This window comes from Lygodium microphyllum, chromosome 23, assembly GCF_053477565.2.
Source record: "Lygodium microphyllum isolate KBCC chromosome 23, Lygodium_microphyllum_v1.1.10, whole genome shotgun sequence".
NCBI classification, from domain to species: Eukaryota; Viridiplantae; Streptophyta; class Polypodiopsida; order Schizaeales; family Lygodiaceae; genus Lygodium; species Lygodium microphyllum.
Genome location: NC_141157.1, coordinates 69,601,920 through 69,617,186, shown reverse-complemented (window position 1 = coordinate 69,617,186; position 15,267 = coordinate 69,601,920). Strand labels below are relative to the sequence as shown.

The 15,267-nt window shown below is 40.9% G+C and overlaps 1 protein-coding gene across 2 annotated transcripts in view; it reads right to left on the bottom strand.

Moving 5' to 3' along the window:
* LOC148016308 (MEF2BNB-like protein) overlaps nt 1-14,966 on the bottom strand; it is a 41,995-nt gene extending 27,029 nt beyond the window's left edge. Inside the window, exon 1 of one of the 2 annotated variants that reach the window (XM_087664110.1) lies at nt 14,736-14,966. In XM_087664110.1, the coding sequence (XP_087520236.1) occupies nt 14,736-14,775 (40 nt within the window). In that variant the 5' untranslated portion in view covers nt 14,776-14,966. The remainder of the gene's footprint in view (nt 1-14,735) is intronic. The other variant, XM_087664109.1, reaches the window with a different exon arrangement.
* Nucleotides 14,967-15,267: the final 301 nt, after the last annotated feature.

Sequence of the window (15,267 nt, the reverse complement as noted above, 5' to 3'; positions counted from 1 at the left end):
AAGATGGATAGTGTGAAAAAGTGTAGTGTGGATAGGATGCGGGAGTGGAGTACACTTGGGAATGGGCCCCAGAGTGCCCACCAAGCATACAGATAGTGTGCAAGGTGGATCCATAGGTAGGGATGGACGGACTAGGCATGGGCATGGTAGCCACATGAGTAACCCAAGAAGGTGGGATGGGAACACGGGGAGTAGAAGATGGAAATCCTTGCGTAGGTGTAACCCAAGGAGAGTGTGAAGACACACCATAAGCTGAGAATGGAAACCCCTGTGTTTGAGTGGTCATGTGAGATGTGAAGTTGGGGATAGTAACGAGAATGCCCATCATAGTCGACCCAGGAGCTAGTATGTTTTGGGGCTGTTTAAGAATACTAATCAATTGAAAAGCGTGTTTTAGCTCAATATTGGCATGCGTGTACTCAGGGACGGATCACAAGGTCTTCTCTATCTGTCATAGCAGGAGTATGTTACTAAGGTTTTTGCAGCATTTCAATATGGAGGGGGAAGAAGCCATTGGTGTACTGTTGCCTCCATATCTGAAACTTAGTCCAAATGGCAACCCTACATCTAATGATGGAGAGGTTGAGATGGCCAAGATTTCTTATGCTTCAACTGTTGATAGCTTGACATATGCTATGGTTGCTACACGTCTTGACATTGCATTTGCGGTGGGAGTGATTAGCAGGTACATGGCACATCCTGGCAAAAAGCATTGAGAAGCAATGAAGGGTATCATGAGATACCTTAAGGGCACAAAGGACTTGTGCATCTACTTTGGGAAGCAGAAGTCATCTGTTGTTGGCTTCACGGATGTAGACTATGCTGGTCATCCTGACTACAAGAAGTCTACTTTAGGATATGTGTTCACGTTCACAAAGGGAGTAGTCTCTTGGATATCTAGGCTGCAAAAGTGTGTTGCACTGTCTACTACAAAGGCAAAGTATGTGGTTGCCACTGAGGTATGCAAGGACGCTTTATGGCTTTCACATTTGGTGAGAGAGCTTGGCATTACAAAGGTTCCTATCCTCCACTGTGATAGTCAAAGTGCTATCATGCTAGCATAGAAACCTATCTTTCATACAAAGACAAAGCACATACAGGTGAAGTATCTTTTTATCAAGGATGTAGTTGACAGCAAGAGCATCGAGCTTGTCAAGATACGTAAGATGATAACCCTACGGACCTTCTCACGAAGGGTCTTCTAGCACAGCAGTTTGCTCATTGCCGCCAGATGATGGGGATTGGATAGTATGTGTATTTCAGCTTTGTACATACATAGACTTAGCTGATTCTTTCCTCTACCTTTAGGCACATTGCCTTTAGGTGAGAGGTGGTTGGGAATAAAGGATAACCGTGTCTTTTACGATGTTCGGGTGTACACGTACCCTTACACATGTACTTTATATATATTATCAAAAACCTAAAGTGGTACACTTCATGATCACTCTCTTCCTCACTCTCTCTCCTCTGCACTCACTCCCACATCGAGTCATGCTCACTCTCTTCCTCACTCTCTCTACTCTACACTCACTCCCCCTCTCACTATACATATCTCAACCTCACTTGTCCCGATTCTCATGGCCCACGATAACAAAGTCATCAATGAAGGTGCCAAAGTAATAACATCCACCCAATGACTTTGTCTGCATGGGTCCATATATCTAAATGCACACTCTGTAACCTGGCTGTAACTTTAAAAGCAACATCACAAGGAAAGGAAAACAGATACATTTTTCCCAAAATGCATCCCTCACAAATGTGCTCAAGAGGTCGCTCCAAGAGGGGTAAGCCTTCCAGCATCTGAGTACACTAGATAAGCATCAATTCACATGCCCCATATGAGCATGCCATAACTCTACCCATGGCATAGTAGGAGTAAGAGTAGATACCAAGTAAATTGACTAATCAACCGAGTGAGCATCTAACTCATAAAGTCCATGACATTATGTACCAATGAGTACCAAAGTCAAGAATTCCTTATCCCTGACCATGCATTTATCATTATCAAGCATGACTTGCGTTCCACATTTTGCTAAAGAAAAAATGGACAACATTAAGCATCTTGCAAACGAAGAGTAGAGTCATCAATGGCTTTCAAGACAATCTCTCCAATACCTCTATCAGGATACGATGCATTGTTGGCACATTGCAATGATTTGCAAATAGAAGTTGCAACAATAGAGGTAAACAAATCCCTGCATGATGTAAAGTGCTTAGAAGCACCACTATCAAAGAACCAAGTGCTAGCATCCTCTGTAGAGATGAATGCTCTATCTGCCCAAGAAGAATCATAATTGCAAGTATAAAAACAATAGTCATGATCAATGACGAATAACACAGACTCTATAGCAGCAACAGTAGAAGGTGCATCTGAAACTGACATCCCAAACTCCTCTTTCTCCTTGGCAATGTGTTTCTTGCATTCTGTGATGTAATGACCTAGCTTTTTACAGTAATGGCACTTGCCCTGCTTGGCTTGTGTGCCCCCCTGCTTCTTGTTGTTCTATGAAGTTCCTAAACTTCCAGAACTCTGCAGAGCATTCTTGGACTGATTGCCCTTGCCCTTTTGTCTTGTCATAAAAGCTTGTTCAGAAGCTATAACATCCATCCCACTATTCTTCCTTGTTTGCTCTTCTTCCAGCAATCAACTAACCAACTGAAGAAAAGTAAATGGCTGTATAAAAATCCACATTTTAAGATTCAATACTATATGAAAGGCCAAATAAGAAGGTGGCAAAGAATTTAAAGTTGTAAAAATCATATGCGCGTTAGAATAATACTCATCTAAATTCATCAATTACTCGAGCAAGTCCTAAATTTTATTAAGGTGATCTTGCATAGCATCATCTTCTTCCATCTTCACATTTTCAAGATCCTTCTTCAAAAAAGAAATGCAAGTATCATTTGTTTCAGCAAAAATATACTCAAGTGTAAGCCATGCTACTCGTGAAGTAGCAGCAGACCGGATATACCGGATTATAGACCCCTAAACTGCCGATGTAATAAGTGACAATGCTTGGGCATCCCTAGTGTCCCAAGTAGTTGTTCCTTGGGGTGGTGGCTCAATGGGAGCTTGCCTTTGACCACAACCTCCTTGTGGAGAAGTTGCAGGAGCCATATCACTAGGACGGACTTCTTCCCCACTAACATAATCCCAAATATTCTTTACAACAAGCACATTCTTCATCATGAAGGACCACAAACAATAGTTGTTGCCATCCAATCTACCCTCTTTTGATACATAAGTGAAGACATCACTCTGTCCTTGATTTGCCATGATAAATGTCACTCTTCTAAATGCACAAAAGCCATAACAAAAGTTGGTTTCACCTCAAAATCTGCAAATTTTGAGAAAGTACAGCAAATACCAAGCTGTAATCAACTAAATCATATCACACTTGACCACTACTGTCTCAATGTGCTGAAATTTTTCAGATTTCAGTGAGCAACATGCTGTCCAATGCAATAAGAGTGCTCACTAGCACTAAAAGCACAAAAGCCCCAAAATTTTATCGTCCAATGTGCAAGATAGATTTCGGTCAATTTCAGACTGAAACTTCAATACATATGCCAATGTTTGCCAAAAATACAAGTCCTAAATTTACTAACTCAATTGCCTATAAATTTCTGCAATTTGTGCACTGAAGCACTTGCTATTGACATTTTCCTACAAAAGCCCTTTACTTTGGCTCTAATATTCTAAATAAAACAATAAAATATACCTGTGGCAACAAAAGACGAGCCAAACCAAATATATATTGACGTGGCAACTAGCCGAGCAACTATTGTTCAACGGAGCGGGCAAGACCGCTAGCAATGACCTGCAAGACTGGCGAGCGAGCTACAAGCGGCACAACCAGAGAAGCTAGCAGACAAGGTGGCGACAAGGCAAGCTGCGGGTGACACAGTTTGAGAAGCCCGCAAACAAGGCATGCAAGAGAGCTGTAGGAGACAGGCAGCAGACTACAGGGTGGCAGCCATTCACGTTGGACACGACAACGTAGCTGTCATGAGGACATGAATCTTTGAAACCTCACTTAACATGTCGATTGATTTTTAATCACAAGGTTAAAGTAAATGTTGCATATGTGAGGTGTAACTGGGGTTAGAGTAAATTTACAAGCCCATGACCCAAGGAAATCACGAGATGTCAAAGGCAAAAATTGCTATAAGTTATGTCGCACATGTACTTGGTGGTATCTAGTGCTAGTTATTGGCCTAGGTCATTAATTTGGCCATAAGTGTCAGTTTTGGTCACACTAGAGAAGTGGCATTTAATAGTACATTACCCCAATCTAATGGTCAAAGATAGTGCAGAGACACTCACGAGTGGAAGTTATCTAGCCAATTTAATTATTGGCCAAGATTTGTAGCCATTGGAGGACCTTATGAGACAGCCAAGGGCAGGAGAAGACCAATCAACAGTAAGTGACAACATCTACACGCTGTTGAGATAAGGCAGCAGTAGTAAATGACTGATTTTCTTCAATTTTTCACAAAGAAAGTCTGAATTTTCTCTCTCCTCAGCATTCTTCCTCATCTCCCAGCCTTGCTCCGAAGATTACAACATTCAGATCACCAGAGACTGAGAAATTTCAGATTTCTCTGCTGTAAATCCTAACCTACAAGAGAAATTAGGGTTTAGCAACAACCTTGGGAAGTGTGCCAAAAATTGGAAGCTCCAAGACTTGGATTCAACATGGCTGAAGCTGTTTTCAGTCAAATTTAAGTGGAGGGACCAACAAATCAATGAATTTGGGGCATTTTCTATCTCCATCAAAGCAAGTAAAAGCCAATTGACTGCCCAAATCAAGGGGCAAATCAAATTGGAGACTTGTTGGTCATTTTGGACCGTAAGGGGAGTTGGAATACCGAAAGGGATTGGGAGAATCCCATTGTACATCAATCTCTTCTTCGATTAAGTTAAAGAAATACCGAAAGGGGCACTAGTTTTAGGGCCAACAGGATGTCCATTGTCCAAGATTGTATATTATTTTGCATTTCTTAGTTTTGTAATAAATATTACTGCTGTAACTAAGTTATAATCAAGGAATTACCACCCATCCACGGAAGGAAGGCTGAGTTTATGGTTCCATTGCTGGAATACCACTCAATCCCTTGATTTGGTAACCTGAGACACCTGATTGCAAGCCATTGTGCTAGTGCTGATTTTTACTCTCAGCTGAGAAATCACATCAATATATATTCATACAATGAGATGGACTCAAGCAGTGATGATGCCTCTCAGTATGAACATTCACATGGGAATGAAGAAAATGTGATGCCTGACCTTGGACAACGCTTAGACCATGGACAGCAAGCTGAAAATGTTGTTGGGCAAGATGCACGGCCTTCACGGAATAAGGAGGCTGATGACCAGCAAAGTGGAGGAATTTAATGACCACTTCAAGAATCGGATGAGGACAGTAGCAAATCTCTTTGCTGAATTGACAAAGGATCCTCAATTTACCCGATTCTTGAATACTCTGAAGAAGAATAGCAAAGGCAAGAAAAAGAAGACCTATTCTACACATTCGAGATAGCAAGATGCACCCTTCATTTGAAGCTCCCAAAGATGCTAATGAAACAAAGCAGTTGGTACCTACAGGGCATGGAATGCAAATGCAAGGCCATCACAGAAGTGCCAATCCAATGGATTTTGGACAACCAAGCATGCATGCTATGATGGAGCAGCCACAATATTTTGGTGGAAGCCCGATTTTTCATGCTATGGTTGGACAAGGACCACATACGGGAATGTATGGCACAAATCCCTATGGTTTGCAGCAACCAATGCATGGTGTGCAAGGCGCAATGTATTCGGGTATGGATGGAGATATGCAAAACCCTATGTATGACAACATTGGCTTGATGCCTGGGGCATAAAGTAGCATGTTTGGTACTACATCTACACCCCCAAATTCTTATGGGGCTCAAGGAATGAATGATGGTCATGCAAATACTCTATTTGGCATTGATTTTGATGTAAATTCAGCAAATGCACCCTTTTTGAAGTAACCAATGTATGACAACTTGACACCCAAAGGGTAACAAAAGACTATGATGAGGGTGGAAAAGCAATGCAGTTTGAGTCCTTCAGTGGTCACAAGATAGGTTGAAAGCTTTGACTTTCATTCACTAGTTTGATGCACCCTTTCAAGGGGGGACTTCACCGAGTCCTCGAAGATTCGAAAGGTGGCCACTTTCTTGAAAGGAAATGCATTACAATGGTGATCCACTCTTTTGATACAAGATAGAGCACTGTCAATGTGGATACAATTCAAGCAAATGTTTGCATCAAATTGGTTGACAAGTACCTTTGAGGTGGACATCATGACAGCTTGGAATAAGCTACATGCTAAGGAATGTAAGAATCTGGAGCAATATAATAAGAAGTTTTGGAATGCATTGCTGCCTATTACTTCTTATCGCCCCGTACCCCTTCATGAGCAAGTGGAAAAATATGTTTGTGGGTTGCCCAAAGAAATCAGGGATTTTTCCACCATGTCTAGCATGTCTCACCTCATAGAGACTGCTGCTACAGTCAATGCTTTGCTGCAAAGGACGGATTCAGGCTTCCTAGAAGTGGGGAGAAGCCGAATAAAAAGTTATTAAGGCTAAGAAAAGGGGCAGATCTGAAAATCAGCCTGAAAAGAGGCCAAAACAGCAAAGAAAGGGCTCGAAAACATGGGCATAATGTAGGGAATTGATAACAGCAAATAAATGTTTTATTTGTGAATAAGAGGGTCACATTGCAAGGGACTGTCCCAATAGGCAACAAGCTGGAAAATCAGAAAATCAGGGAGATTCTAAAGGAAAGAAGCCCAAAACATCAATGGAATTGATGTTCGATATTGTTAGTGATCTGCCCAATGATGATGCTACTGAGTTGTCCAGAGTATGGGGCAAAATTAGAGATCAACATGCATTGATTTTCTTTGATAATGGTGCACAATCCAACTTCATCTTTGTTGACATGGCAGCTCGTCTAGGCATCAGAGAGGATGAGATAGGACCCATGGAGGAAGTTGGAATGGCATGTAAAGGCCATACAGAGCTCGTCACACCACTCATTGGAATACAAGGATATACACATACCGAAGAGTTCTTTATTGCTCCACTTGAGGGCTGTGATGTACTGCTTGGTATGCCATGGTGTCACTGCATGCATGCAGTAGTTGATTCTCATGCAAAAAAGATCACTATTCAACATAAGGAAAAGATACTCACACTTGATGTAAAGTTAAAAGGTGAATCTGTCCTTGTTGTATTCGCAGCTCCCATTTCTAAAGTCATGAAAAATCATCTTTTAACATACTTGGTTTTTACTAAGGATAAAGATGATGGTGAGAATGTTGGGGACCATGTCTAAGTTAGAGAAGGATCGCATGTCATTTTTAAAAATGTATGTTGATTGCTTCTCTCAGTCACTTCCAGAGCAGCTAGCGTCTAAAAGGCCAAAAGATCATGACATAGATCTTATCCAAGGGCTTATTCAGCCTAGCTCATCTCCTTTTTGTTCTCCAATCCTTTTGATGCAAAAAAAGGATGGTTCATGGCATATGTGCATTGATTATCAAGCTCTGAACAAGATCACAATAAAGAATCACTTTTCGATTCCTCGGATCAATGATGTTATGGATAGATTGCAAGGGGCAGCCATATTTAACCATATAGATTTGAAAAGTGGATACCATCAAATACGCATTAGACCGAAAGATGTGCCTAAGACAGCTTTTAGGGCATCTTCAGGATTGTATGAGTTTCTTGTTGTACCTTTTGGACTTACAAATGCTCCTGCCACTTTTAATCGGATAATGGATCGTATCTTCAAGCCATATAGAGGATTTGTATACACTTTCTTTGATGACATTATTGTCTATTCAAAGAACGAGGCAGAGCATAGAAAACACTTGGACATTGTGTTCAATGAACTACGTGAGCATAGACTCGTTATCAATGACAAGAAAAGTAAATTCTTCTTGCATGAAATCCACTTTTTGGGAATAATTGTATCGGCTTATGCTATTCATATGGACCCTGCAAAGGTTGAGGCAATATGATCATGGCCACCTTTGAGGAATGTGCATGAGATCCGCAGCTTCTTGGATTGATGTCCTTACTACAAGAAGTATGTACGCGAGTTTGCTGAAATTGCATCTCCACTGCATGCCTTGCAAAAGAAAGATGTGCCATTTAAATGGACAGCAGTGGAAATTTCAGCTTTTGAAAAGTTGAAGGAAAAAATGACTTCACATCCTGTGCTTGTATTGGCCAATCTAAGGAAATCATTCATAGTTCAATGTGATGCATGTGGTGGTAACAACATTGGGATTGTTCTTATGCAAGACGGCCCAGTCGTGGCTTATGAGAGCCGAAATCTCCACAGTGCAGAAAAGAATTTGTAGGTCTATGAGAAAAAGCTCTTGGCTGTAATTCATGTACTATCTACATGGAAACATTATATATGAGATGGGCAAATTTTCTCTCTATGTTTCATTTTCAGATTGTACATATTGATGGTAAAAAGAATGTTGTGGCTGATGCACTATCACGTAAGCCACAAATTTCAACCATCAACATGATTTACCACACTGAGTTGGATGCCATGAAAGAGCAATATGTTGCTGATTCGGACTTTGCTAATGTTTATGATCAGCTTTGCAATGACCAAGGCATGAACACTTTGTACTAAGAGATGAATTTCTGATGATACATGGATGACTATGTGTCACAAAGCAGTTAAGGCCTAGAGTTATCACTGAAAGTCATGCTCCTCCGTATGTAGGACACAGAGGTATTGATACCATAGTCAAGGCAGTGCAACATTTCTTTTATTGACCAGCTTTAAGGCATGATGTAGAACAATTTATTAAGACATGCATCGTATGTCAGAAGGTAAAGCATGATAGGCAAAAGATGTCGGGTTTGTTGCAGCCCTTGCCTATTCCACATAAGCCTTGGGAGAGCATTGCAATGGACTTTATTTTTTAGCTTCCTAAGGTACCTACAAGGAATGATAGGGTATAGACTATCATTTGCAAGTTTAGCAAACAAGCCCATTTCATTCCCACGATGAAGAAAATAGAGGCTTATCATATGGCACGATTGTTTTTGCAACACATATTTAAGTATGATGGTATGCCAAAGTCGATCATTAGTGATCGAGACCCTTGAATAACCAGTTTATTTTGGAAGGGGTTGTTTGAGAATATGGGTACCACGCTGAAATTCCCATCATCCTTCCATTCGCAGACTAATGGTCAGTCTGAGAAAGCAAATTCCACAATGTTAGATCTTTCGAGGTGCTATGTTTCAGACCACAAGACACAATGGAGCAGTATTTGCCCTTGGTTGAGTTTGCTTACACCAACACAATGCATAGTTCTACGGGCAAATCTCCATTTGAGGTGGTTGAGGGTGGCAAGAAGGTACCACCTATTCTACAAACTAAGGATAAGATCTTTGAGGCTGATTATTATGTGAAAAACTTGGATGTAGCCTATGCAAAGATAAAATATACACTTCAGAGATTGCAAGAAAAGCAAAAGAGGATAGCTAATCGCCAGAGACATGCTTTGCAGTTTGCAGAGGGTGATTATATATTGCTGCGTTTTGAAAAGGCAAGGCTGAAAAAGATGAAAGGAAGAGAGAGATTGTATCCGAAGTTAAGTATGAGATACTATGGGCCCTTCGAGCTGTTGGAGAAGATCAATGATGCGGTATATCAGCTGAAATTACCTCCACATTGGCAAATACACAATGCCTTTTATGTCAATTTGTTGAGGCCTTATCATGGTGATGTGCCAGAGCATATGTCTGCTAAATTTCAGCTTGAGGTTGAGGAGCTCAATGAGATTTTGATACCCGAGCTGATTTTGGCACATAAGAAAGAAAAAAGAGTATAAGGTAAAGTTTCCAGGAGATACTTGATGAAATTTCAAAATTTCTCACCAATGGATATCAAATGGATAGAAGAGGATGACATGGCAGACCATCCTCAATTGTTGCATCTTTACCTAGATACCTTTCGGTTAGAGCCCACTTTGGTTCAAGCTCCGCCAAGTTTAGCAGAGCAGGGGTCCAGAGTATTGCTTGATGCTCAAGGGGAAGGTAATACTTCCACTCCTCCAGTTATAAAGAGCTCTCGTATGTAGTGGATCCCGGATGTATTCGGCATGCATCCAAGGTACTATGCCGACGATATGTAGGCCTTGGGAGAGCATTGCAATAGACTTTAGTTTTTAGCTTCCTAAGGTACCTACAAGGAATGATAGGGTATAGACTATCATTTACAGGTTTAGCAAACAAGCCCATTTTATTCCTGTGAGGAAGAAAATAAAGACTCATCATATGGCACGATTGTTTTTGTAACACATCTTTAAGTATCATGGTATGCCAGAGTCAATCATTAGTGATCGAGACCCTTGAATGACCACTTTATTTTGGAAGGGGTTGTTTGAGAATATGGGTACGACACTGAAATTCTCATCATCCTTCCATCCGCAAAAAAATGGTCAATTTGAGGAAGTAAATTCCACAGCATTAGATCTTTTGAGGTGCTACGTTTCAGACCGCGAGACACAGTGGAAGCAATATTTGCCCTTAGTTGAGTTTACTTACAACAACACAATACATAGTTCCACCGGCAAAGCTCCATTTGAGGTGGTTGAGGGTGGCAAGAAGGTACCACCTATTCTACAAACTAAGGATAAGATATTTGAGGTTGATTGTTATGTGGAGAACTTGCATGTAGCCTATGCAAAGATAAAATATGCACTTCAGAGATTGCAAGAAAAGCAAAAGAGGGCAACTAATCGCCACAAACGTTTTTTGCAATTTGCAGAGGGTGATTATGTATTGTTGCATTTTGAAAAGGTAAGGCTAAAGAAGATGAAAGAAAGAGAAAGATTGCATCCAAAGTTAAGTATGAGATACCATGGACCCTTCTAGCTGTTGGAGAAGATCAATGATGTGGCATATCGGCTGAAATTACCTCCACATTGGCGGATACACAATGCGTTTCATGTCAGCTTGTTGAGGCCTTTCCATGGTGATGTGCCAAAGGATATGTTTGCTGAAATTCAACTTGAGGTTGAGGAGCTAAATGAGATTTTGGTACCCGCGTAGAATTTGGCACATAAGGAAAGAAAGATCAAAGGTGAAGTTTCTAGGCGATACTTGGTGAAAATTCAAAATTATTCACCAATGGATACTAAATGAATGGAAGAGAATGACTTGGCAGACCATCCTCAGTTGTTGCAACTTTACCTAGATGCCTTTCAATCAGAGCCAACTTTAGTTCACGTACCGTCAGGTTCAACAGAGCAAGGGTCCGGAGTATTGCTTAATCCTCAAGGGGAAGGTAACACTTCAACTCCTCCAATTATGGATAAATCTCGTATGTAGTGGATCTCGGATGTATTCAACATACATCCAAGGTACTATGCTGACAGTATGTTTGCCATGAGGTCACTACTTAGTGTACTAGTCACTATTAGATGTATGTAGATGAGCATGAGTTTCACCCAGGCACTAAAACTATACTTTTGCATCAGCTTATGATCAATTTGGCATGAATTTTGTCTCAATTTTAAGACATAAATTATGATTAGCTTCAGCTCAATTTTTGATCAACTTAAGGACCGTTTATGGTCACTTTTGGGATCAATTTTGCATCAATTTTTGCATTGATTGCTGGTCCGTTTTTGCAATGAGTTTATGATTAGTTTCGGGTCACATTTGCAGCAGTCTCTGATCAGTTCTCAAATCAGGAAGTGATCAGATTATGCTCAGTTTTTAATGGTTTATATCTAGTTCCATGGACAACAACATATGTTATAATGCCATTGATGATTTAGCCATGGTTTATGCTTAATTATGCTCTGCTATGGTTTGGTTTTGCTAGATGAGTTGAGCTAATGAGAAATAGACATGTCACATGATAATCTAGCAATGTTTTTGAGATTCTTTGTGAGTCTCATGTTATGTTATGATTAACTGGTAATTTTCAACATGAGTTAGGCATATGGAATGGTTTAGCAATAGTGTGCAATGTTGTGTTAACTATAATGCCTTGTGGAAACTCTGGTCCACTATTTTGCTTTTGATGCATCTTGTAATGCAATCAAGGACAATTGCAAAGATTTTAAGGGGGAGGGCTGTCATGAGGACATGTATCTTTGAAACCTCACTTAACATGTGGATTATTTTTTAATCGCATGGTTAAAGTAAATGTTGCACACGAAGTATATCTATCTAGTGGTCCAAAAAACCTCGTGCACCTAAGTAAGACTAGCTCTAAATGAGCCTCTAGCTAACCAGTATTTATAGCATTTATTGCTACAAGTCGGCCAATTTAGGGCATTTAAGGTGGACATGGTTGATGCCAGGGCAGGAGCTAGGGACAAAGATAGCTTTCTATCGCAAGCATTTCCTTCATACTACAGATGATGGATTTAATGCTCGCCCGAGATACATGGACACCCACCTTTCCCATGGGATTAGATGTACTATTGGCCAGTTGCGCACCTCCTCACATCAGCTAGAGATTGAGACTGGCAGATATAGATCCATCCCATCAAAGAAGCGCATATGCCAGATATGCCAATTAGAGCCAAAGACAGAGGAGCATTATATCTGCCGCTGCCCAGTGTATTATAAGGTCTGTGGTCGTTTCCACTGTCTCTTTAGAGACGGATTTGGACCACTATCTAGAATCATGGATTTTACCGATCAACGATGTCTTGGCCTCTTTCTTCTTGAGATACGGCAGCTTTGTGACATGCGCCTCAAGAGTACAGCTACTCCAAGACATTGAGACCCTTAACAAAGGCAACTCACAGACTTCTTTGCAAAGAAGACTCAAAAGACTTCAATACAGTTATAGCCACAGTCCACACGAGAGCCTCTCTCACAGCCACAGTCCACACACAAACAAGGAGTACTGATTGATCGAGCCGTTCAGCTTAGCCAATCCAGACATCCTAGACCTTGACACAAACACCAACAACACCTTCATAGGCAGATACAGGGGATTATTGCTCGGACTAGAGCTAGGCCCTCTATACCCACATGAGGTTGTACCATTTGGAGCTCATTGTTACCAGATAGAGCTCTATGTTTTACACATAGCCATGGTTAGTTTCCTTTCTTATTTTGCTTTGTGCTACATATTTTGCCCAGATAGTTGTACCATCATACACATGATTGTAACTCATAGTCTCATAGGTCATTTTGGCCTTTTGTAGAGGTTAATATATCATTCTCTCTCTCTTTCTCTCTCTCTCTCTCTCTCTCTCTCTCTCTCAAAGTTTCATTAAACAGCGTGCAATCCTAGAGTGCATGTCCCATAAAACAAACCCTAAATTTGGGAGGATCCACTCATCTATAAATAGATAAACTGCCCACAATTCAACCTCATCCCTTGTCTTGCAAGTTTCCGCCATCAACTCTCCCTCCATTGGCTATCCAGCCCATAGCAACTACTACCACATCATCACTAGCCCCTAACACCCTGTCCATTGTGACCACCCTACTGTCCACAACCACTTCTAGTGCATGCTGCAACTTGTGTTTACTACAATGTAGGCCCAATTAGCATCATCTTCACCTTCCTATGTTGTTGCTCAACTTCTTATAGCCTTCCATAATCAACTGCCATCATCTTCGAGCGGTTACATTGTTGTGTTTAGCAATTCTAGCTCTAGAGACTGCTATGTTTTGGTTTCCAACCTGTTGGCCTTTCACTTTTAGCCTTATCTCAGCTCCGATTGGTTGTTGCAGCACTCGGGATCCATCTCCAATGGACGACATACATTGACACTTCCCTCAACCTAGTCCTACAAGAGCCACCGGCTATTGGTGGACCACTCTCCCCTTGAGCATCTTGTACGCTCTTTCCTTCTTTTACATCATTCATTCATTTACTTCAAGATTATCTTTCTTCTCAGTTTGTGTTTGTGTTTTGGATTTTGCATTTTTGTGTTTTGCATTTTTACATTTGTGTGTTGAGTTCTCTCTATGTCAGTCATGGTCAAACACTCAATGTTTTCTTTTGCAAACTGTGGCATATCTCCACACTACCAAACCCCCCCCCCCCCCCTCCCCCCTAAAAAAAAAGCCCAGGTCCTTGCTTGAGTTATATATCAGTGAATCACATGAATTGTGTATTGCTGGTTGGATCTTGGCTGATGATCTCAGGTTACAGACCAGTGGTGCTTGTTAAAGCCTAACACAGCTGCTAATCTTATTGGGATCAGTTCAATTCCAATCAGATTGCCCCATTTTCATTTTCAAGTATGGAAAGCAGCAATTTCCCCATGTTTTCAATGCAAAAATGTGATAACGCCTGCTGCTTTAAAGATATTGGAATCGGTTCAATTCTGATCAGATTGGCCCATTTTCATTAAGTATGGACAGCGACAATGTCTCCATGTTTTCAATACAAAAATATCATTAAGTATAAACAGCAAAAAATTTCCCCATGTGTTCAATGCAAAAATGTGCTAATGCCTACTGTTTTAAAGTCGTTGGGATCAGTTCAATTCTGATCAGATTGGCCCATTTTCATTAAATATGGGCAGCAGCGATTTCCTCATGTTTTCAATACAAAAATGTACTGGTGCCTACTGTTTTTTAAAGCAAAGTGACTGATATTTATGTTCCTGGTTCTCTGAATTCGGGGGATATCCAACAGAACGGAACTTTGAGGCAAATAAACATCAGAGGATTACCATCTTCCAGAATCTCCAGCTGTTGGTGCCTTCTCTCCATAGCCAGGGGTGCGCAGCTGCAGCTTTTTCCTCTGCTTCATGCCAGGCGTCACAGAAGAAGAGGAAACCACGAAAGCTCTCTCTTCGCCATCCCTGCCTGTCTCCTTTAAGCGCCCTCTCTCTTCACCACCCCCGAGCCTTCGTGTGCTATGTTTTGCCTATTTCTATCCACGATCATCGTTTTACGTGATATTTTGCCTGCCTTGGCGACGTTTTGACTTAGCGTACAAAACGGACAAAGTAAAAATACAAAGTTGAGGTTCTAAGGAAGAAAAAATTTTACTAGTCTAGGGTCAAGAGGGCTTAGCAAATTAGCAAAGAAAAATACAAGGTTTAGGCTGCTAAGGAATTGGAAATTCCTAGAGTCTAGGGTGAAGAGGGCTTAGCAAGTTAATACTATGGATTTTCAAACTTCCAAGGGCTTTTTAAGGGGCATATAGTCTCAAAAGACAAGATTACATGCAACAGTCTCACTTCCAAGCTCTCATCTCTT